This window comes from Carcharodon carcharias, chromosome 10 (assembly GCF_017639515.1).
Source record: "Carcharodon carcharias isolate sCarCar2 chromosome 10, sCarCar2.pri, whole genome shotgun sequence".
NCBI lineage: Eukaryota > Metazoa > Chordata > Chondrichthyes > Lamniformes > Lamnidae > Carcharodon > Carcharodon carcharias.
In genome coordinates, this window is record NC_054476.1 from 157,352,580 (window position 1) to 157,375,076 (window position 22,497).

The 22,497-nt window shown below is 37.6% G+C and overlaps 1 protein-coding gene across 7 annotated transcripts in view; it reads right to left on the minus strand.

The window, feature by feature from the left end:
* Positions 1-614: 614 nt before the first annotated feature.
* LOC121283048 (vascular endothelial zinc finger 1-like) overlaps positions 615-22,497 on the minus strand; it is a 43,087-nt gene continuing 21,204 nt past the window's right edge. For 2 of the 7 annotated variants that reach the window (XR_005944174.1, XR_005944175.1), the window contains 5 exons: positions 20,473-20,644; positions 17,668-17,862; positions 12,343-12,579; positions 10,396-10,452; positions 615-10,002 (listed from right to left, as the gene is read on the minus strand). Coding sequence is in view for 4 of the 7 variants with exons in the window: in XM_041197035.1 (XP_041052969.1) it covers positions 12,362-12,579; positions 17,668-17,862; positions 20,473-20,644 (585 nt within the window). In the remaining 3 variants the exon portion in view is untranslated. Of the gene's footprint in view, positions 10,003-10,395; positions 10,453-12,338; positions 12,580-17,667; positions 17,863-20,472; positions 20,645-22,497 lie in introns of all 7 variants that reach the window. The other 5 variants (XR_005944176.1, XM_041197035.1, XM_041197036.1 and 2 more) reach the window with 5 other exon arrangements.

Below are 22,497 nucleotides of genomic sequence, written 5' to 3' on the forward strand. Positions count from 1 at the left end.
CCAGTGTGATCCTAACTTCATCAGCAGCACAGGAACAGAGAGAAAAAAAATGGAAGCAGATGGCATTTCTGATCAGTCTCTCATACCATCTAGTGGTTGGTTACTGAGAAGCAGTCTTATCGTGAATAACATGCTAGAGGCACACATTGTTCATGTAATGGAAAGACATAAAAATACCTAGCAAAAGAAAAGATGATAAAGACACCAAAAACTTCAATCTGGTGCAACTAGTAATCAGTTACAGCGAAAAAAAACCAAATCCTTTTTCTTGGGCTTCAGCTGATGCATTGATTCTTGATGGTAGTTACATTCACTAAAGATACGGATCTAGAATTTCCAATCACAATTTAACTCTCCGTGGTGAAACCAGTGCATGATGTGCATGCCAGGGTGATTGTTTTTCCCACTTTTCACTAAGTAACTATATCAAGTGGTCCTGAATTAGAACAGATTGGAGATAAATAACTAATTGGAGGAAAGCTCTGTACACTATGGATGATTCAGATTCCGTGAACACTTCCCATAGATATTTGCCCATTAGCCAACCAGGAATGAACATGCATATATTCCAGTTCAGCCATTTAAATAAAAAAAAGTGTATCACATCTCATAACAAAAAAAAAATTTATTCAAAGTTTCAATAATACATACTGAACAGGTTATCTACAAATCTATGGTCAGGTAACATTTTCTTCCTGCTAAAAGTTACACTGAATATACAGCACAAGATATATAAAAAGCAAAAAGTTATCAGAACACAATATAACAGGAAATCATTTTTATCATGACACAATTTTGTACTATACGCAAATACTAGGCAGAGCAGTAGACACAAAAGGTAGTTGTAAGAATTTAACACAAGCAAAGTATGGCAGATGTCTTCACTGCACAGTGTGACTTTGATGGTCAGCAAAACACAATAAATCTAATACTCTCAAAAACCTGATGGAGAATCTTTTTTAAAATTTGAAAATTTGTAGGCAATAACTAAAAAAGCACTGAACATAAGAGCTGACGACCCCATGAATGTGTGTTCCAACAGTGCAGCAACCAATCACAAGTGGCTGTTACCATAGGAAGTTCTGAAGTGAACATTTCATGAATTCACCCACGCACCTCCCCACCCCGACATGGTCATGGAAGGGGTCAGAAGTAAAGTGTAACATATCTTGCAGTGATTTATAAAGACTGCAATCTAATCATGGAGATCACAGGGCAATTGGTTGCAAAAGTAAACCCTTGAAATCACTTCCGGGCATTTATTATTTTGAATTGTATATGTGTGGGTTACATTTTTATTTTAAGACAGAATTTTTTATTTGTTTGGAGAGATGCACAATCTTAGAGTTGTCATGTCCTGATCCCTTAGTGACATTACTATTGCATAACCAAAAAAAGGCAGACGAATTCTGTATACCGTGCAATTAAAATGTTTTTTATATAATCTAGTTGAAATTGTTCCTGTAAATTAGCATTCTATTTTGAGATGCAGCAAATCTTCACAAGCTAAACTTATTATCAGTTACTTACAAATGGTAAACTCCATGGTGTGGAGAACACAATCCTTGAATTAGTGTCTAAGGTTTTATGTTCAGAAACAAGGATGGATGGATTTTCTGATATACACTGAAATGGAGGTGTACCATATATATTGTTACCTTGTGAAAGCTCTGTATCTAGGCCTATTTAATAAAATTCATCGGGCAGTTAAAAAAACAATAAAACCCAGTTTTCCATAACAGCTACTGTACTTTACCTAATATTTTGAGAGGATTTCAGTACAATGTCTTATTATATTGAATGGTAGAAGCCTATTCTACTTGGGTACAATTTCTGGCTGATTTGAGTCTTGGCATTGCTTATGAAATTGGTCAGAAGAGGATTCCAAAAGAGTAGAGAGAATATAATTGAGTAAACTCAGTCATCTATCAGTTACTCAAAATTTTGGTTGGTTAGTTAGTGAGTTGTGGTCATGGGCAACACACAAATAAACCACCAAGGTAAAATCACTAAATGTGCTGATTTTTGTACTTGGGGGGTCATAATGTTTGGTTCAAGAGACAAAAGCTGGTGCCAGATAATGGGAACACTTTCTGAAAACTGAATCAAAAGCAGATCTTTACTCTTTAGCGAGCAAGTTTCTTATAATAAAATGCAGAAAATGTCAACCTCACGATCAATGATTCACAAATACAATTAAAATATTCCACACTTCGGGAGAAGATACCAGGCAATTGGCAGTTTTCCTTAAAAGAGGGATTTCAGGCTTATTCAAATCAGGAGCAACTGGAATGAATGTACTCCACAACAAACAACATTGCTTAGCAACCCATATCCTTGCAACACCACCTAGAAACAACATCAACTCCCTGGCCCATTTTAAAGTCACCTGCTCATTTTATTTAAGAATTAGGAGCAAGAGTAAGCTATTCTGCCCTTCAAGCCCTGCTTTGCCATTCAACAGTCTTAACTGATCATCTTCCTCAGCTACATTTCCCCACAATATTCCCATATCTCAATTCCCTTCATATCCAAAAACCTACCAGTTTGTGGCTTGAATATACTCAACCCATACACCATCCATACCCCAGATCTTATGTCGGGAATTTCAAAGATTCACAACCCTTCTGAGTTCAGGCATTTCTTGTCTTAGTCCTAAATGGTTCAATCTTTATTCTGAAACTGTGATCTCTAATTCTAGACTCCTAGTGGGGGAAAAATCCTTCCAGTATTTATCTTGTGAAGCCCATTAAGAATTTTATGTTTTAATGAAATGACTTCTGTCTTCGAAACGTCAGAATATGGACCGAACCTGATTTCTCTTTATAGGACAACTGCTCACCCCAGGAATCTGTCTCGTGAATGTTTGTTGCACTCCCTCCAAGACAAGCGTATTCTTCCTTAAGTAAGGAGACCAAAACTGTACACAGTACTCCCAGTGTGATTTCATCAAGGCCCTATACAATTGCAATAAGACTTGTCATACTCCAATCTCTTTGGAAGGAGTTCAGAATGGACAGCTTGAAAATATTGTCCACTTTCATCAGACCATCCCCGAGAACAGCACTCAAAAGCAAAGACAAACAAAAATGTAGATCGCAATACAAGAGTGGTTTTCCTCTCTTTTATTAAAGGTTATCATTTTTGATTTCTACAACTCCCTATGATATCAGACTAAGTTTCCTATTTCAAAGAAATTAAGCATCATTTTATGCTTTTAACTCAAGGGGGAAGCATACCCTGAATGAAAGGCAAAGTTATAGCATAACTTTTAACACTGAAACAAGCAGATACAAGAAATGGGAATGTGCCAAAATGTTATGTCTTTTCTAACAAACAGAAGGTCCAAAGTCTTTATATGTACACAATTTTTTTTGGTTTCTTTCCCCCTTCCCCCCCCCCCCAACCCTATTTTAAAAAGGAATTTAGTTAGGAAAAAAGGTTGTTGCAATGTCTATGGATCTATACCCAAACAGTGCAAGTACTTTTAGCAGAGGTTGGTCAATGGAAAGCTATAATGTTAAATACTTCGTGCTGTTCTATATTTACTAGTTGGCAAGTCGATCAAAAAGCCTGCAAACTACAGTTCAAGAATAAAATGTATTTCAATTTCTGACCATCCTTCAATTAAAAAAAGATAATTTTGCTGCCATTGCAGTCTTGAAACAATTGTTTTTACAAAAATATGGATATAAGAACAGGGGCTCCTCATGCCTGCTGTCACTTTGATTGTGGCTGATCTGTACCTCAACTCTACAACACCGGATATTCTTACCCAACAAATGTCCAACAATCTGAGTCTTGAAATTGTCCCAGCAGCCTCAGCCATTTGGGGAAAGGTAGTTTCAGATTCCTACTGCCCTCCTGGTGGAATAAGTGCTTCCTGGTTTCACTTCTAAATGGCCTAGCTCCAATGTGACACTCTTATGAAAGGTTATTATAGCACTTTGTTGTTGTTGTTGCTGTTGTAGGTATTTGCAGGAAAAGCATAAGAGAAAGACAATTTTATCAGTGTAATTAGGTTTAATCAATGTTAAGCAGTTATTACACACTTTGATTTTCATAGCTAGGAACTATAGGAAGCCCATAATTGAACATGCAAATTAAATTACAGATGCAAAGTCAAGCTCCTCCTCCTGAATCTCAACAATGCACCTCCACTTTTAACTTCAGAACATCGCTCAGAAAAGCACAGAATCCTTTTAAAGCAGAAGGAAAAATGTTAGCTTGAGTTCAGTTGACTTGAGCGAGTAACAAATTCTTTACCCCTTCCCATGAACGCTCACATCCTTGTTTTTCCTCTCTCAGGAGTGGGGGTTGCAGGCAAGGCAGCAATTTATTACCCATCCCTAAATTGCCCTGAGGGCATCAAGAGTCAATCCTATAATGTGGGACTGGAGTCAAATGCAAGCCAAAACAGGAATGGGTGGCATGTTCCCTTTCTTGAAGAATATTAATGAACCAGTTGGGTTTTTGCTAATCCAGCATCTTTCATAGTTATCTGGTGCCAACCCACAAATTAGACTTTTTAACAAATTCAGTTTCCCAACTTGCCATGGTGAGATGCGAACTCTGAACCGCTTATTTAGCATCATACCCATTACTTTCCCTTGTTTTCGGCTGGTTAAATAAAAAGCTACAGAAAATATAAATTTTACCATGCATCATAAGCAGCTGATTAGTAACTAACTATAAAATAAAACTCAAGTACAATTGCTTCGAACATTATTCTACCAGGCAGAGACCAATCCAGGTTTGTTTGTCAGGTTGAGTCCAGAGGGATGGATATCTCCTGGCAGTCACAGAGAGCTGGGAACAGGTTGGCTGTCCGCTACCTTTGATGGACCAAGGAAGGAGCGTACAACAAAACAAGGGAAACAAAACAGAGAAAAAAAGCACTACAGCTGAAAATCATGGTGGTGCCAGCTTTCCACAACTTCCAATTATTTTCAGTTTAAAAAGGGTTACAAGATGAGACTCAAGCTGATTGTAAAGTGTGGGAATGGAATTCTAAAATCAGATATAACCTCATGAATACAAATTCCCACTTCTTCAATGTCAACAAAAAATGCAAGCACCATGGTCAAGAATCAGTTCAGAACTCCTAATACTGTGCACTATTGTTCTCACATCCCACCTTTGTTTTTAAACACAAACAGGAAATAAAATGTTAATTAATTGTTAATTGTAATTTGACTGCATTTACGCTGCAACCTGAACATTTCGAGGTGTAGCTACAGCAGACACCACAGTGGTTTAGAATGTTGAAACCCTAATGCACTATTGTTGGCAATAGGATATGGGCTTGTACCTGCAATGTTGCACAAAAAGTTTTGCAACTTGTCTTGAGTACATTAGTTGATGAGGTACTGAGTGGACACCAAGAACCTTCCACATTGAGGGTAAAGGACAATAAGTGAATATTGGCAACTACTCTTGACCAGCTTCCAGCAGTCAATTTCTGAAAAGTATTGGTGGAGATGTTGACATAGATTTGCAGTCCAAGCACAATCCCCGGGGAAAATAAAGCGTTTTTATTTGTTTAAGAAAACAAAACTTAAACCCTTTTCGAGAAGCTATTTATCGTAGTGACTGCACCATACGCAAATCTTTTGACTCTCCAGGCTTCTGGACCATGCATCATCTTTAATGACTCCTCACAAATCATTTATTAAAAATGAATTTAATCACCGGATATGGGCGACACCAGTAAGGACAGCATTTATTATCTATCCTTAATTGCCCTTGAGGGGGCGGCGGTAAGCCACCTCCTTGACAACCGAGTGGCTTGCTAGGCTATTCCCGAGGGCAGTTCAAAGTCAACCACGTTGCTGTGGGTCTGCAGTTACATTAGGCCTTACGTCCGGTAAGAAAGGACATAAGTGAACTGGGTGGGTTTTTACAAAAATCTGGTAGTTTGGAGGTTACCATTACTGACATTTACTCATATTTAATTAATTCATTTATATAATAAAATTTAATTTATAATTATAATTTTATAATTAAATTCCCCAGCTAACATGGTGGGATTTTAATTTGTGTCTCCAGGTCATTAGTTGAGGTCTTTGGATTACTAGTCTCATGATATAATCTCTGCTACTGCATTCATCTACACAAGAAAAATCATCCCAAATCCAAATTGTAAAAGGTTGACAACTACTGAGAACCAGAGTGGGGAACAATGTTACTAGTTATTCTTAACCAACCCATGGCGAACCTCTGCTTGGCAAATGAATGTGCATCTGAGATGTTAATGTCCACATATTAACTGAAGGTTTTGGCAACAATGCCATATGTAATGAGCTACACAAACAGTGCAACAACCTGCTGAGTTCAATTACTTAACTGTCATAGTAAATTTAAGAAGTATTTCTCATGCCCAGGTGATGGAGAACAGGATTTTAGAATTCAGTTTTAATAGGAAACTAATTTTTTTAAAGTCATCAGAGGACTCAAAGGTGATATCTTCAATTATGCAAACAAGACAGTATCTCGCACACTTAGAAAAACCACAAAGTATTCATTTTTTAAGTCCATGATTAATTGTAGAGCAAGGTTATAAAGAAAAGCAAAATAAAGCTTAACCAATGCATTACAAATATACACAATGCATAATTTTAACAAAAATAGTTAAGTCTGAGAACATTTTAAATTTACATTAGGGTGCATAATTCTTCAACAATTTTCTAAAGTGTACAATGGGTCATGGTGCTTTATTTCCCAATGAGGAAAATGAAAAGGTTGCTGAGGTAGTAAGCAGCACTACTGTACAGAGCGCAGTTGTAAACAGTTTTCAAACATGCACGTGTGAAAAGCAATGGTATTGGGAAACAACTTATACCTCTATTTCATAATCAATAATTGCACAAAGGACTCGAGAGATGTGGCAAAACTTTCAGTTTTAAATTCTAAAAAAAGTAGAAACATTAATCAGGTATGCTTCTCTTTACCCATGTTAATGGGCTAGCTGCACGTCTCCAGCATAAGAGTTTTCCTTTTAGATGTCCAACAATTGCCTTTTGTTTTGGTTCCACCCACGCCTTAATTCTTAAAAAAAAACCTTCATTTGAAACTAAAGCATTTCTATTTCCTTCTCACAGGTTGATCAAATTTATCTTTTTTCAGTACAAGTGATAGTTTCAAAGGGAGTAATGTGTTTCAGTTGTACTTCATCCCTCCAAAGGGCACCTTTCCAAAAAATGAAAATTAATTTGACCTCCTGCAACTATAACCTGCTCAGCCCTGTATGAGGAATTGGGAAAGGGTTAGGAAGAAGGCCAAAGTTGGAGGAAAGCAACGAAGCCTGGTTTATACCAGGAAATAGATTCAGAATACGCTGTAAAATGTCTATCAAGGAAATGTGGTCACTAAAATGCACTACTATAGCTGTATGTTGGTAATATACTGTGAGCTCTGGATATTCAAAAAGCAATAGAAATGGATAGATACACTGTAGATATTACTTGTGCACTTGAGAAGTTTTAATTACGAACCATGCCATAGCTGCAAATTCCGATCATTAAAACATGAGGCAGATCAGTCCTTCTTCAAATGAAACAACAGGCTAAAATATTGCATGGTTCATGAATATAGTACACTCTAGACGCGAGAATATTAGACACCAGGACATACAGTGGGGTGTAATTAAACTACAGCATATTAATACTGTACCTCACTAAAAATATTGCTGAACAGGTAAAAACATGTAAAAGACCAAACTGTGAAACCAGAATCACCAGAGTGTTACAATAAGCTGTGTTTTGGAAATTTAAAGTTAGAAAATCATTCCCAAAATGCTGGACACTTTAAAGAGACAAAGAAACAAAAAGTTACATCTGGCTTTAGACACCACAGATTGGTTGTTAAACATCTACTAGTAAAATCCTGAGCTATTGCCTTTCTCACACTGGTTGGCATATTGTGCATACTGCAGAATAATGGAGGATCAATTAGTATTTCAATCACTTCTGAAAAAAAAAAATTGAGCAACTCACAGAATAAAGTGCACAACTCAAATCAATATTTTTCCTCTTAATAATTTTTTTCTGTTCCAGATCATAAGGTGGAGACACCTGCTGCCATATTGTTGCAGGCAACAAATTCCATTCAGTACCTCACCAAATTGCTTCATACGTGACCCTAGACAATGAGCACTGGCTGGCTATTCCACCACAGTGGGTTTCTTGACATCATTCCCAAGCCCAATATTGTCATCAGTCCCAGTCCACACACGTTTCCCAGCAAAGGCAACTGACCAGCAATCAGGAGTGTGAACACTGCCTAATTTTTCTCCTTCACCCAACACCTTTCTAATTTGTATAGCTCAGTCCAGTTACTCACTATGCCCTCCAAATACCTTAAATATATTTACTGCTTTACCAGCTTCTGGAAGTTTTAGGGGAGTACAGCAAGTGGCACCATGAAGCAAAGTAGAAACCCAACACAATGAAAGCATACAGAATTGAGGGAAATACTCTGTAGGCAACATAACCAGAAAGATGAATCCATCTCATTTTGAATGGTTTGAAATAAAGTTGAATTTCTTATTAAATAGAGAATCATGATTCTGCAAGTTTCAATAAGGTAAAATGCTGGGGGTGCGGCAGGTGGGGGGTTGCGGGGGGGGATTATACAAACTGTACAAACTATTACTTTGGAGAATCTGTAAAGGTAATTACTTTCATTTGTCTTGATACCATTAATGGTTTCAGGAGGAGCAAAGCTAAACTATGATGATCACTTCCTTTCTAAAACAAAACTAGTTCATAAACTGGATTTAAGGGGCACATTTCAAGTACTCCATTTTTACCACCAGGGTGTCAATGCTACAAAACAGAATAGAGTGTGACATTATGAATTACTGTTTGTCTGTGGGAACATGGTCTGCTGACTGATCCAAAATTAATAGCAATGAACACTGGACAAGTTGAATTGTCCATACCTGTATTCCAGAGAAACAAAGTCCCAATACTTGCAGATAAAAAATAGTTAAATTCCACATTTGAAGACTAAAATAAAAAGCATAAGATGGGTAACATTTCTATAACACTCCAACTTAAGAGCCAAATCAAATGACAATAGTTACAGAAGAGACAGTACAGTAAGAGCCAGCACCTGCTTGTATATGATGCTCATTTTCAAGTCCTCAATAATGTAGGGGAACAACTTATACACCAGTGCAAAGTAACACCAATGTGATTCAGAGCATTCCTCAAAACAAGGTTGCAACTTTAGATGCATTTATATAGTAAATTATGATTTCCGGGCATGTAGATTCCAAGAAAAGTGCAGGTACTGTATAACATTTCAAATACCTGCACCTTCCAGGCGTTCCACCTAGGAACTGTTTATTTTTCTTGCTGTCTGTCCTTGCTCAGTGTAATGAGTTCAAATTGTACAAATGGATGCAACATTAAGCAGTGGTGACAGTATACAACCAAATAAGTGAAAAGCAATTCTTCAGCCTTTCACCAATTAAAATTCATTTCATGTTCTTGTTCTGACAGAACAGGATCCATTAAGTAGAACAGCTTTGTCTATATACATATTTAGACATTAGTATGTGTGTCCATTTTTCAACACAAATTACCAATATATTCCCAGATGGAGGTACAGGAATGATACAGACAGATGTATAACCTACCTTTTAACTAGTCAATAAATCCAGAGCCTGGACATTAGACCACAATTTTACATAGTCAGAAAAACCACAAAACTGATTTTTTTTTTTCTCCTTGGAGATAGACCACTCAACATCTCTTCATCTTCTTCGTAGAATTAACAGAAGATCCTGGGTTTAATTCATTTCAGGTACCAGCATATCTGCTGGGAAATAAGGTCCTAACTCATCCATTGCTACCGTGGCACTTGCTTCTAATATCTTTCACCATGGTGGAGATGTCGGCAAGACCTGGGACAGAAAAGGCACACTCTCCACAGGCCTAATTGTTATATTCACTGGACTTGCGGCAGGAGCTGGAGTGTGGCAAACCTCACCGGTGTCTGAAAGAATAAAGGATTACGAGGGAGGAAGGTGAAAAAAAGTTCATTAGCAAACAAATATTCTTTAAAAATTTAAAGCTTTTAACTATGAAAGTTTGCTCAATTTAAAGATGGCATTTTCTTTCTCCGTCCCAAATAAGTGAAGTAAAATAGACTTTTATCAAAGTTCCTGTTTTTAGAGCTTGGTTTCTGGTAAAAATAGGAGGACAATTTCTTAGTATTTTCACTATTAATGTTATGTTAACTGCCTAGTATCAAAGTGTTTACGATGTGGGAATATATTAGTCAGCAGTGTGGATATTCAAAGCCTGGTAGGATATCAAGTAAATACAGACATTATGTACATATTTCCAATGAAAAAAAGTTTCTATCTTTAAAAAAGGTTTTGCTCACATCCACTTTTAACATAATTTCAATTCGAAAAGTCTTCAGGAATTGGTCACTGCAGAGCTATGCACAAAAAAAGTTCCATTCAGATACAATGTACATAACAATTGGAAATCAATAGCACATACAAGAAAGTAATCATTGGCACAGAGTGCCAGTTAACAATAGGGTTCTATGAAATATTAATCTATTCAACGTGGTTTTACCATTTATAAATCATCAAATAGTTATGGTATAGATGAAAACTGTTTTTGTTCTTTAAAATGAATTTGTGATATCACAACATTATAGCAAGGTGAGCAATGTGACATTCCAAGCAATATATTAAAAAAGAGGGGAAACCAGGAATGTCACGATTTATCAGGAAAGGTCAAAAACAAACTATAATATTTAGAAGGAAATAAAGCAATATTCACTTAGATAACAAATGAAGTGGAGTGGTAGGTTATGTACTTGCAAGCGCAAAACCCTTTGTGGAGAGGCCTTGAGCCAGGCTATGCATTATTTTTTGGAGGGACAGCGTAAAAGGGGACATGGAAGAAAGGTGTCAAAACAAAAGCCAAACTCTTTCTCATTAGGGTTAAAGTGAAAGTAACTAAGTAACCGGTTCCTACACACCAAAACAGCGGATAAAAACCAACAGATAAAAAGCCTGTGAACTCATTCCCTTGATTTGCTTGGGAAAAACTGAAGGGGCAATACAGAGGGAGTTCTAAAGGGCCCTGAAAGCTTGAAGCAGCACCACCTGGATGGAATCAAAAGAATTATGAGGGCAACCAATGTTAGATATTAAATGGGCAGGAAAAAGCCTTTTCGCTGCTCTCCTTTTCCCCTCCAGCAGTAACTTCATTTGCCCTAATTCTGAATTCAAACTGGGTCTCTTTAAAAAAAAAAGTGCTGGCAAAGATATGAAATTCCCAATATCTTGAGAGAATGACAGCAGCAGTTAACTTCAATGGAGTTTCATTGACAGGTACATAGCTGAATTTATTTTCAGTCACCAGTGGATTTCCAATGGTGTTGCTCATGGAAAGTCAGAATGCAAATTTTTCTCAGTGCTGCTACAGGTACATGTATGGGCTTTTTGGAGCATACAGAAGTCCACCTAAAGGCTGAAGTACACAGCTGCAAGTGTGATTGTGTCACAGAAAATGATGCCCAAGGAAGAAATAATCAGCAAGCGTACAAAATTAAATATATTCATGATGTTAAAAATCTTACACCTGCACAGATTTCTTATCAACTTTTGCCTTAATAAGTGCCTTCAGCCATATTTATAACAAAAGTGCTGATGTAAACTCGCATGCTATAATTACACCCTTGCAATGTGGGCATGCAGCACCAACAATTTATAATGGAAATATAAAAACAAGGATAGAATGGATGACTTTAAAACGATGACTGAATTACAGCTGCATACCATCGTCCAATTACCCATGTCATCTACCTCTGATTCACCTGAAGACTTGGTTTTAACCACCCCTGTGCAACGTCATGGGAGATAGACTAGTTACACACAATTTATCTTTTTAATAGCTGAGCAAAAACAAGTTAATCAGAAACTTAGGCCAATTTGTAACCGATTACCAAGCTACCTAAATCAAAATTGGGTCAAAGAAATCTTCACCGAATAATTCAAATAAAAATGTCAAATTAATATCCAGCAATTAATGAAATGGGCTCAAGGATTCCTCAAACAGAAATGCTGGGGGAATACTATCACTGTTAAGGTAAACAACCAGCAGTTTCCCCCAAAATTATTATATGCCACTGAAATGCACCCACATCATCAAGCAGTATTAGAAGGAACACTGCCAGCTACAACCCCTCACAATCTTTCTACAAGTTAATTCCCTCCCCTACACAAAAAGACCACAGGCAACCCAACAGCCTTGCAAACAAAGCTCGCAAGTTTTTGAGTCCCAAGGCTGCCTGTCACTCCAACTCACTTGCCTCAGTTTGGTAAGTTTTGTCAGTTCTCAACTGGGCTGCTAGATGAAGCGCCACGCAGTACCAAGGCATTCCATGTCAGGTGGGGTGAGGTGGCAGGAAAGCAGGCAGGATCCAACTCGCCCCATTTCAATTGCGTTTCCTGCTGGCCAATTGTGGAGTGGCATTGACAGTAGCTGTAGTGAAGTCCTCCCCTGAAGGGGGATGCGAGGGAAAAAGTGGCATCCATGGGAGGAAAATCTAAATTAAAAAAGCAAACTCAGGCAGTTGAAACTATTAAAGTTCGTCATAATACTAACAAAATAATAAGCAGTGTCAATTTAATTTCTAATGTCTGTTCTAGTCAGTGAATTGAAAATGGAAATTTAGAACTAGAGTCTATAAATTTACTGGACAGCATCTTAGGAAATGTGTATGAAATAAAATGTTCCAATCCCAAAACATAGCAATCTTTAACTCATAATAAAGGATTCCTTGCAACATAGTAGTTACTAGATATAAAACTGGATATTAATACAAAAACATTCGATGGAAAAATAAAATACATAGACAGACATTAGTACACAACATATTCAAAGCTACCAGGACAACGCTGCCACTCCCAGGACACTTTTGAAGCTTTGCATTGGAGAAAAAAAGACTTGCCAAATGTACCCCAAGTAGCATTACAGTCTAACTCAGTGAAAGAACACCACATACATTGTACAGATTAAGTGAATAGGTTTAACTATTTAAAGCCACAGGTAATCTCTAGTTATTAAAATCTATTCACTGCTTCAGCTTCTACTTCTTGTGAGTTAGCTACTGATGTCAGGGAATAGACAGCAGTATAGGTCTGAATGTCATCATTTTGACCAAGCGCAAAAATTAACCAGGTTTCAGTAAAATCAGGAATGGCAAAGTTGAAGTCTAAAGATTAAATCTCAGCAACTTTCAAATTGTTGAATGTAACTTTTGTTCCTCCCTGTAGACCTGGCATTTTGTACGACTGCCAGCACCATGACCTATAGTTATCAACATGTTCAAAAACTACCTCACCCCCACAATTTGTTTTCCTCCTTAATATTCTCCTACAGGCACACAGTCTGGAACTGTAGCAAGACCATTGTTTTAAAGAGCTGCAATTTTAAATGTTTCATTGAATGAACTGGCTGACCTCTATTTTATGTTCCTTGCATTAAGCACCCCAAGTCTGATATATCATGGACATATGCAGAATAAAGTTCCTCCTACTCTGTCCCAACATCAGAAAAAGGCCAGCTGACCAAGATTGCTGGTTTGTGTCAAATTCTAAGCAAATCCACAAGGAAATGGGATGACACTGTCCAAATTAATTTCATGTAGGGCATTTATGACCAGAGAGAGAAAGCCTTTCGTTATATCAGTCAAGGTTGGAATTCAAACTCAAGTTCCCAGAGATGAAAGCACAGTGTGCAAATCTAACACAATACCCAGTTCTATCAGACTGTTTTAATCAAAAAGAATTTCTCAACACAACTTCAATAGTCATGTTGTAAGGAAGTGATCAGCCCCAGCTCTTCTGCTGCTCTCAGTGGCCATTAAGTGCAAGACAACTGCCTCCTGTATGTGGAAAGCCTATCAACTCAGTATTCTTCAGTTAAGACAGCAGAGATTGGTAACACATCATAAGGGAAATGAGTGTAAAATCAGCATCCAATCACCGAATGGCATTTTTATGTCCGAGCTCAAATGTACTGCACCACAACACTGTTGGGCTTCTGACTTTTAACATGAAGATAGTGCAAATAATGAGAAAGCATTTTAATTCTTAAGAAATGCAATAATCGTTTATGCTAAAGATTTTATATGGATATATAACTAAAAGGAATTTTGTTGATAATGTTCAGAATAATGGGTTAATTTTTGGGACATTTTATTTCAAGAAAAATGTCATGATAGTGGAAGGATTTGCTAAGATGATACCAGGGATGAGAAGCTATACTTATGATAATGGAAGAGAAAAGCTGGGGCTCTTTGTATTAAAGAAAGGTTAAGTGGGTTCAGAATTATAAAGGGTTTTGATAAAGTAAATGGGGGAAAACTATTTCCATTCGCAGCAAGTTGGTAACGCGGAGGTGCAAATTTAAGATCTCCAACAAAGAATTAAAGGTGAAGCTGGGAAAAATTTGAGTACATGAAAAAGTGGTGAAAATAGAATCCACAATAAAAGGGTGGTGGATAAATACTTGAAAATTTAAAATGTAAAAAGGCATTGGGTAAGGCCAGGAGAATGGGGCTAAATGGATATATTTGTCAAAACCTGGATAAATGCGATTTCTGAATAGGCCAATCTGGTTAAAGATGGAAGGTTTCCTTCCCTAAGGGACATTAGGGAACCATTAATTATATGCTGAATGCATTCCATAATTTTTGATTTTGGTACACAAAAGTAATGGACAAAAAGGCAGCATCTCCCCAACAGCAAATTTAAATCACTTGGTTTCAACTAATTTTTATTACACTCCTTTTCTTCTGATCTTCCTTTAAAAGTACAATTCTTTGTTTAATGGCCATTTCTCAGCATAGTACTTTGCTCAAGTGGCCATACTTTGTATATCAACTTAAGAGTATTATAACAGGATATTCGCCAATAGGAATGTAACACCCAAGGCCAATCACATTCTTAACCAATGTTCAAAGATATTCTCTTACAGCAGGTGCTTCAGAAATATTACAGCTTCCTTCCCCTCCTTAAAGCATTTACCAAAGGTTTCAGATCTGAATCTTAAAAATTGTGGGGACCTGTAGTTTCGAGTTTTGAACACTAGAATGCAGTTAATTGACAATTAAGCTAATGTTATTCAATTTTGTCACCTTAAAATCTCAATCTCACAATTGAAGAAAAATCTCCCATCTGGTCAAAATAATTATTACCACCAAGCCCAAGGATGACTAATATTTCTAGTTGTGAAAGAATTTATATAGCACCTCATTCTCAGAAATGCACCAAATGTACTCTCAAGTTGCAGTCATTATTCTCATATAGATAAACATGGCAGTCATTTTGCACACTGCAAGATTCCACCAAAGGGAATGAGATGATTGATCAGTTTTATTGACGGTATTGTTTGAGGGAGAACTGTTGACTTAGACACTAGATGACTTCTACAGTTCTTTGAATACTGCCATGAGATCTAAAGAAACATCCACCTGAATGAGTGAGACATAGAAAGGAACTTGGTATGACACTTCACCTGCAGGTTGCTAGCACCAGAATACAATAGTTCCCTCAAAGGATCAACCTAGAAAGCATGTTCAAGTCCTGGGAGTTGGACCTGATTCCATGACTTTCTACCTCAAAGCTATTAAGTGCTACCAACTGGGCCAGACTTAACTGAAGATCTTGACAAATGCACACATCTTCAGTAACTCAATGTGGATCAGCAACCTTTTATTCCAGGGGCTTAACCTTAAATGACTAAGTAAAAGCTAAGTAAATCAGTACTCAGCCAGATAAGAAAGAATTCAGAACATCCCAAATAATTTTGCAACCAGAGGATTACTTTAGAGGTATAGCCATTTTTGTTTAGAAAAACATGGCAACTAATTTGCACACAGCAAGGCCCCACAAACATAAATAAATGGAAGATGACAATCAAATTTTAGTGACAACTGAAAGGGGATGCTGGTCAGGACACCCAGAGATCTTTATCCTCCGATCTGGATATTGCCATATGATCTTTTATGTCACACTTGGGGTGGTAAACTTGGTTTTGAATTGACATCCCTCCAAAAGACTGACAATTTAGCATTCCCTCAGTACTGATGTGTTAGTGTATATCGTATAATGAAATGCATAGTAGTACATGGCAATATTAATTAACTTGAATATTGCTGAAAAAAAGAGACATGTTGTTGAAGCTTTTTGTCTTGCACTCATCAGGTCAGATCTGCAAGAATACCAATTGTAAAGGGAACAACAATTTATACTGCATGAGAAGAGAGTGCTGAATGCTTGGCAAATGGACTCTGATTGGTAGAGACATTGCCATGGAGAACGCACCAGTTAACTGATAACTGGTAGTTAACTGTCAAGCTTTGTTTAAATTCAAGCCAGACAGGTTGACTATGAATCAGGGAATGGTTGTCACCTATTTTACTTTGTTGAAAAAGGAGCAATGTGTGTACATGTTCCTTCCGTCTGCAAAGGACAGGGCCCTGTGTAATAATATACGTAGCTTCTAACATGTGTAAGTGAGCCACACTGTGAGCCCGATTGATAACTGATAACTGATAACTGATTGTCAGTGTAATTCTTAGCACAATCAGGATTGTTTAGCAAATGCTGTCCAGTTGCAGAATCACATCTAATGTTGGACACTATGTTTTGAGTTTTGCAAGCATGAGCTGGTTGTGTACAGTCAGTGCTTTGCCTGTTGCGAACAATCAAAGGGACATGCTGTTTGATATGATCCACCAGTCTTTGGGACGCATGGCCTGCATACCTAGCATCACACCGGCACTGAAATTCATATATCACATTACTCATTTCTGTGAATTAACTAACGACTTAGGATTAGCTTTCATGAATGAAACTACACTGATCTTATCAAGTCAACTGCTGACTTTAAAAGAAATGTTATCAACAAAGCATATAATAGGGCTCTACCCAGTGTTTCTTGGTGGTGGCTGGTGCTGGTAATTAACTTAAACCAGTGGTATTTCCATAAATCCAATGTGGAAACATAAAGTGAGATCAACTTTGCATTAAATAGTGCTTTCCCATTGACTATCCATCATCTTGAAGCTGTGCTGCTTCCAAGCAGTCACCAGTTATTATAACCCCCAAAAAGCCAGATTGTTAAGTTCAAGACATAAAGGATTAATACAAAATCCGAGATACAGGGTATTTAAATCCCCATCACTTCTTAAATTAATGCTCCATATAAACTGGAGGGTTATTTTCATAAATTGCCAGTATATCGCAAAGAGATGATGGATAATTTGAGGCTTAAAATAAATTTTGCAACCCAAACTTTTTTGATCAGAAATTAGAAAAGGAGCATCAAGCTTAAATGGTTTCTGAATTTTACATCACGATTATGTAACATGATTTTAAAACTTTTCTGTGACTCCAGCAAAAACTGCATTTCAGATCAGTATCTAATTACATCAAAACAAAATGCCCCCTTTACTAAGGCTTGTATTTCCAGAATTACATAGTTAAACACACAAACTACCCTGCACCTCCCCGCCCCACCCATTATCCACACAACACAAGAACCCCAATAGAAGGGCAGACTTTAGCTACAAAATGACCTGGTAGGAGTGGAGCATTCTCCAGGTACACGGTAAGGAGATGCTTGCCTTTTAAAGCCACTGCTGCCACAGAGGGGGCACTGGAAGTTGGGGTCTCTCCCATGTGACTTTTCTTGTGGCCAATCAGGTGGTTGTGGGACTGACATTGCAGGCCACACTGATCACACACAAATCTTTGAGACTTGTAATGGACACCATGGTGATTTCGAGCATGGACCCGAAGGTAGGCAGCCGTGGTGAAACCTACACAAAAATAGGGATTTCAGGTGATAAAAAATAAGCACAAACACCTTTACATCCACAATCTTTGGGACATTAAAAGTCTGATTGACTGTGTTCAGATAAAATCATACTGTTAACACTTTTCATAATGACAAGACATTTCAGGATTACAGTAATGAACCTTGTTATATTATAATCTGAAATACAAAATTAGGTGCAACATTCCTTTAGAATCCTTATACAAATGGTTGCATCAACAACATTCTGATCGACTGTTTCCAAATATTTCCTTCAATAAATTGCCCTCTTGTTGCATGAAATCATACAATACAGCAGTTCAACCATTTTACTTCAAAATGGCATCTGTGAGTAACCTTATTGGAAAAGCATTTAAGAGTTACAACATACATGCAGCAATTGAGTGTACAACAGGGCTCAGTGACCCTGGGTTAGTAAAGGGGAAGGGTTGGAGGGAAAAATGGATCCCACTCTTGAATGCTATCTCATCACCTCTTCAGGCAGTTGTGTGTATCAGGATCCAGGTAAATACAGAATTGGGCTCCAGCATGATGTCTGGCATAATTGAAAAACCTGCCAAGACCTGTAACTTCCAAGCTCACAAAGGAAGATGATCATTTGTTACATGTGTTACATTTGTTACATTTGTTACAAATAGCTAATAGACAACATTCCTGTTAATATTATTAGGTGGTATTAGAAAAAAAGGGAAAAATCCAATAACTGGAAACAGCATGTGATGGCACAAACCATGTCCAAAGGAAACTAAAAATAAATCAATGGGAGGTACTTCATGGATTTAACACAGATTTTAAAAATCATAATGGAGCAAATAGTGAGGCTTCTTTGACAAATCTTTAGGACCTGACGGTTTTAGGCTGGAAAATTGTGAATGTGTTTGTAATAATGTTTCAAAGCTCTCCAATCAGGTAATGTCACCTTGCATTAGAAAGTTCCTCTATTATTTAGGACTGGATGGGGAAAAAAGGAACCAGGAAAACATAGACCTGTCAGTTTAACATTGGTTGTAGGGAAGTGACCACAATTTATCAGAGACGGAGTGACTGAGCTTTTAAACAAGTTTGTGCTGATCAGAGATTCAGCATGAAGGAGATATGACCACTGACAGACCTGGTCTCCCAGGCAAATTTCCATTCTTCATGCTTTAGTGCAGAGAAGTGAGTAGAGACATGCTATCAAACTACAATGGGTACTTAGTCAATGTTCATATTTGTATGCTTTACAGTACTGAGCACTGAATAGCAATCAAGAGCAGCAACACTGACTGATGCATTTTTTTCCTTTTCCCTACTTTAAGGCACTTTAAGACCAGTTGCAGTGCCGCTTCAAAATCTCATCTGAGATTAATTAAGTAGCGAGCAGAGATATAAACTTAGGACTTTCTTGATTTGTATAGCTCAGCTATCATTAGGCACTGTGCTTACGCACTGAGCCGTGATAGCTGTAAAGATATGCTACCCTGCCATGAAGATGCAGCACTGCTAGAATGATTCTGTGGAATGGATTTTTACACGATAATCTTGAGGTGGCAAAAGAAACTTAACGTATATTGGGGCAAGGGGAGGGGAAAAGACTTTGTTTTTTAAAAAAAACTCTTCTGATGCAAGGCTCATCACTACTGATCCTTCATAATGGAGGAGAGGACACTTTCAGCTGGATTTCAATTCTCTGCAACCACCAAAAATTTTAATTTACAATCAGGTTGGCAAGGAAGACAATGCAAGCAGAGATAACTCAGGTACTGTCAGAGTGTTTTCTTCCCAAAGATGGGAGCCAAATAGTTTGACAGAGAACAAAACTTGCAGGGTTTAATTGAGAAGATGCACTGGGCTTCCAATCTGAAACTTTCATGTTAACAGTTAAGCAGTCCACTGCTCACAACTGCAGGGTAGATTTTTATTTTGCAGGGAAGGAATAGGAGGAAAGGGGGAAGGGGAATTTATTTTCTAGTTACACTGCATTTATTACACAAAAATGGAAAATGCCACCAAAGCACCACTGTTAATCAAACCTCTTCCAAATGCTTTCCAATTTCACTAATACCTGAAGGACGACAGGGAACTGGTGTATAATGAAACTATTGATGTCAGTAAGTGGCAATGATAGAAGAACTATGTTTAGCAAGTTTTTTCCGATCTTGACATTTCACATCTTCCCGAATTATGCTTATAAGGCGGTGTTTAAAAGATTCGATTGGCGTGGTGATTGACTACAAGTTCCCCATATCAATTAAAGTGAGTTTACTGAGAGCCAATTTGCTTAAAAAAGCACCTCCATTCAAGCTTCAAATACAGGTGACGGTTTTTAAAAAAAATGATGGGCTAAAGCTATTCCCAGTTTAAACTGCTGGAGTTTAATAAACTGATTAACCGAGAAAACCCTAATGTGAAGAAAGTTTTACTATGATACATTCACCAAGAGGTACAGGAATATTTTGCTCAGCTCCACAAACAGGGAAAAACGAATTTAACACCAAATGTGAATTATTTTTGTAACGGATTTCCACATCATATTTTTCCAGACTTTTATAATGCCAATCAGCCTATGTATGCATTTACGGCTATCCTGGAAATCTGCAAAAAAATACTATACCTTTGTTACAAACATTGCAGTTGTGATTTTGGTTGTGATTATGCATTTTGATGTGGTTGGAGATGTAAGCTGCACTCAGCAGTTTACCACAGATGTGGCAAGACACCTTCCCCTCATGGCGTATCATGTGTGAACGCAGGCGGTCTTTGGTGGCAAAAGCTGCATCACAAGTCTATAAGGACACAAGTCAGGCATTAACAATTTATTTTCTTACAAGCTTTTATAACAGCTTTCCTTTCAAATCGAACGACTAATCGAACTATTTAGAAAGGTCAGAATATTTAACAGTCTGACACCACTAAATAACTTAATCATTAAAATTCCTTTGAGGTAATTCTTTTGTGCCTTGGAAGCAAAAACTAGCTCCAGAAATGTTAATGTATTCTATTGACATTCTTTAGAATTTGGCCAATAGAACATGAAACAAGTGATCCTTCCATAACTTGTACCAATTCTTCAGGTCTCTGCACTTGCCGACAAAAGTATTTGATCCATACAGCGTACAACAGATATTCCGAATGTATTCTACAGATAAAGGCGCAGATGGGCAGTTAGAGCACGAATGTTACAAATTGGCAGGACACAGTTCCATCCCTGCAATTTCCCACAAGGCAAATTCCTGATCTCAGCCACACTATCAGGGAGAAACTGAGCAGATGAGCACGAAGTAATAATCAAAAAGAAAATGAAGCAAGTCACCATGGGACACTCTTACAATCCTGATGGCTGGTTAGAGTGAACTGACAGAACCCAGGGAGCAGGGAGGCTTGCTTGATTGCCTAGCTGGGGAATGATCACAACAAAATGAAATGAAAAAGGACATGAAGCCTCATGCATTTTTTAAAAATTTGCATCTTATTAAAACCAGGCTGACAGTTCACCAACTGAGAAATGTGGCAGGTTTTTAAATATAAACTCTTATTGTCAAGGTTGAAAAAAATGACTGGCTTATTAGGAGATATTGGATGATCTATTTATCTTCTCTGAAGAACTGAGCCTGCCATTTTGGGTCTCCCCCTGTTTTTGGCACTTGAACTCAGATATAGGACAGCTAGCCAGTGCCACATCTAGTACAAAGGAACAAGAGGAAATTATTCAGCCTCTTGGGCCTGTTCTGCCATTCAATTATGTCATGGCTGATCTGTTTCATAATCCATTTACCCTCCTCAGTTCTGTAATCCTCAATGTACAGAATAGATCTAACACAACCCATTATTGCCCTATGCGAATACGTGACAGATGAAATTCAACACAGAAAAGTGTGCGGTGATGCATTTTGGTAGGAAGACCAAAGAGAGAATTCAAGCTAAATAGAGTTTTAAAAAGGCTGTATGAGCAGAGACAGCTGGTGGTTCTAATGCATAAATCTTTGAAGGTGACAGGATGGGTTAACAAAGAAGTTAATAAAACAAATGGGGTACTGGGCTTTATGAACAAAGGCATAGAGTACAAAAGTTGGGAATCAATTCAAAGCCTATATAAAACACAAGTTTGGTCCCAACTAGAGTATTGTATCCAATTCTGGGCACTTTAGTAAGGCCATGAAGATTTTGGAGAGAATACAGAAATTGTTCCAGGAATTACTAGTTACGTGGATAGACCAGAGAAGCTGAGGTTGTCCTCCTTAGAGCTGAGAAAGCGAAGAGGGGATTTGATAGAGGTATTTAAAACCATGAAGGTTTAAATAGAGCAAATGAAGAAACTGTTTCAAAAGGCTGAAGGGTCAATAGTCAGAGGGCATAGATTTAAGGTGATTGTCAAAAGAACCAAAGGTAACATGAGGAAAAACTTTCTACACAACAAATGATTAAGATTTGGAACATACTGCCAAATCGGGCGGAAAATACAGATTCAACAGTAGCCTTCAAAACAGGACTGGATAAATACTTGAAGGAGAAAAAAACGGCAAAGTTTTGGAGAAAGGAGAATGGGAGTAATTGGATCACTTTTCTAAAAAGCAGGCACAGATTTGATGGGTCAACTTGCTGTGTTGTTCTATTCTGGGTTTTACTCTTACCTAACAAA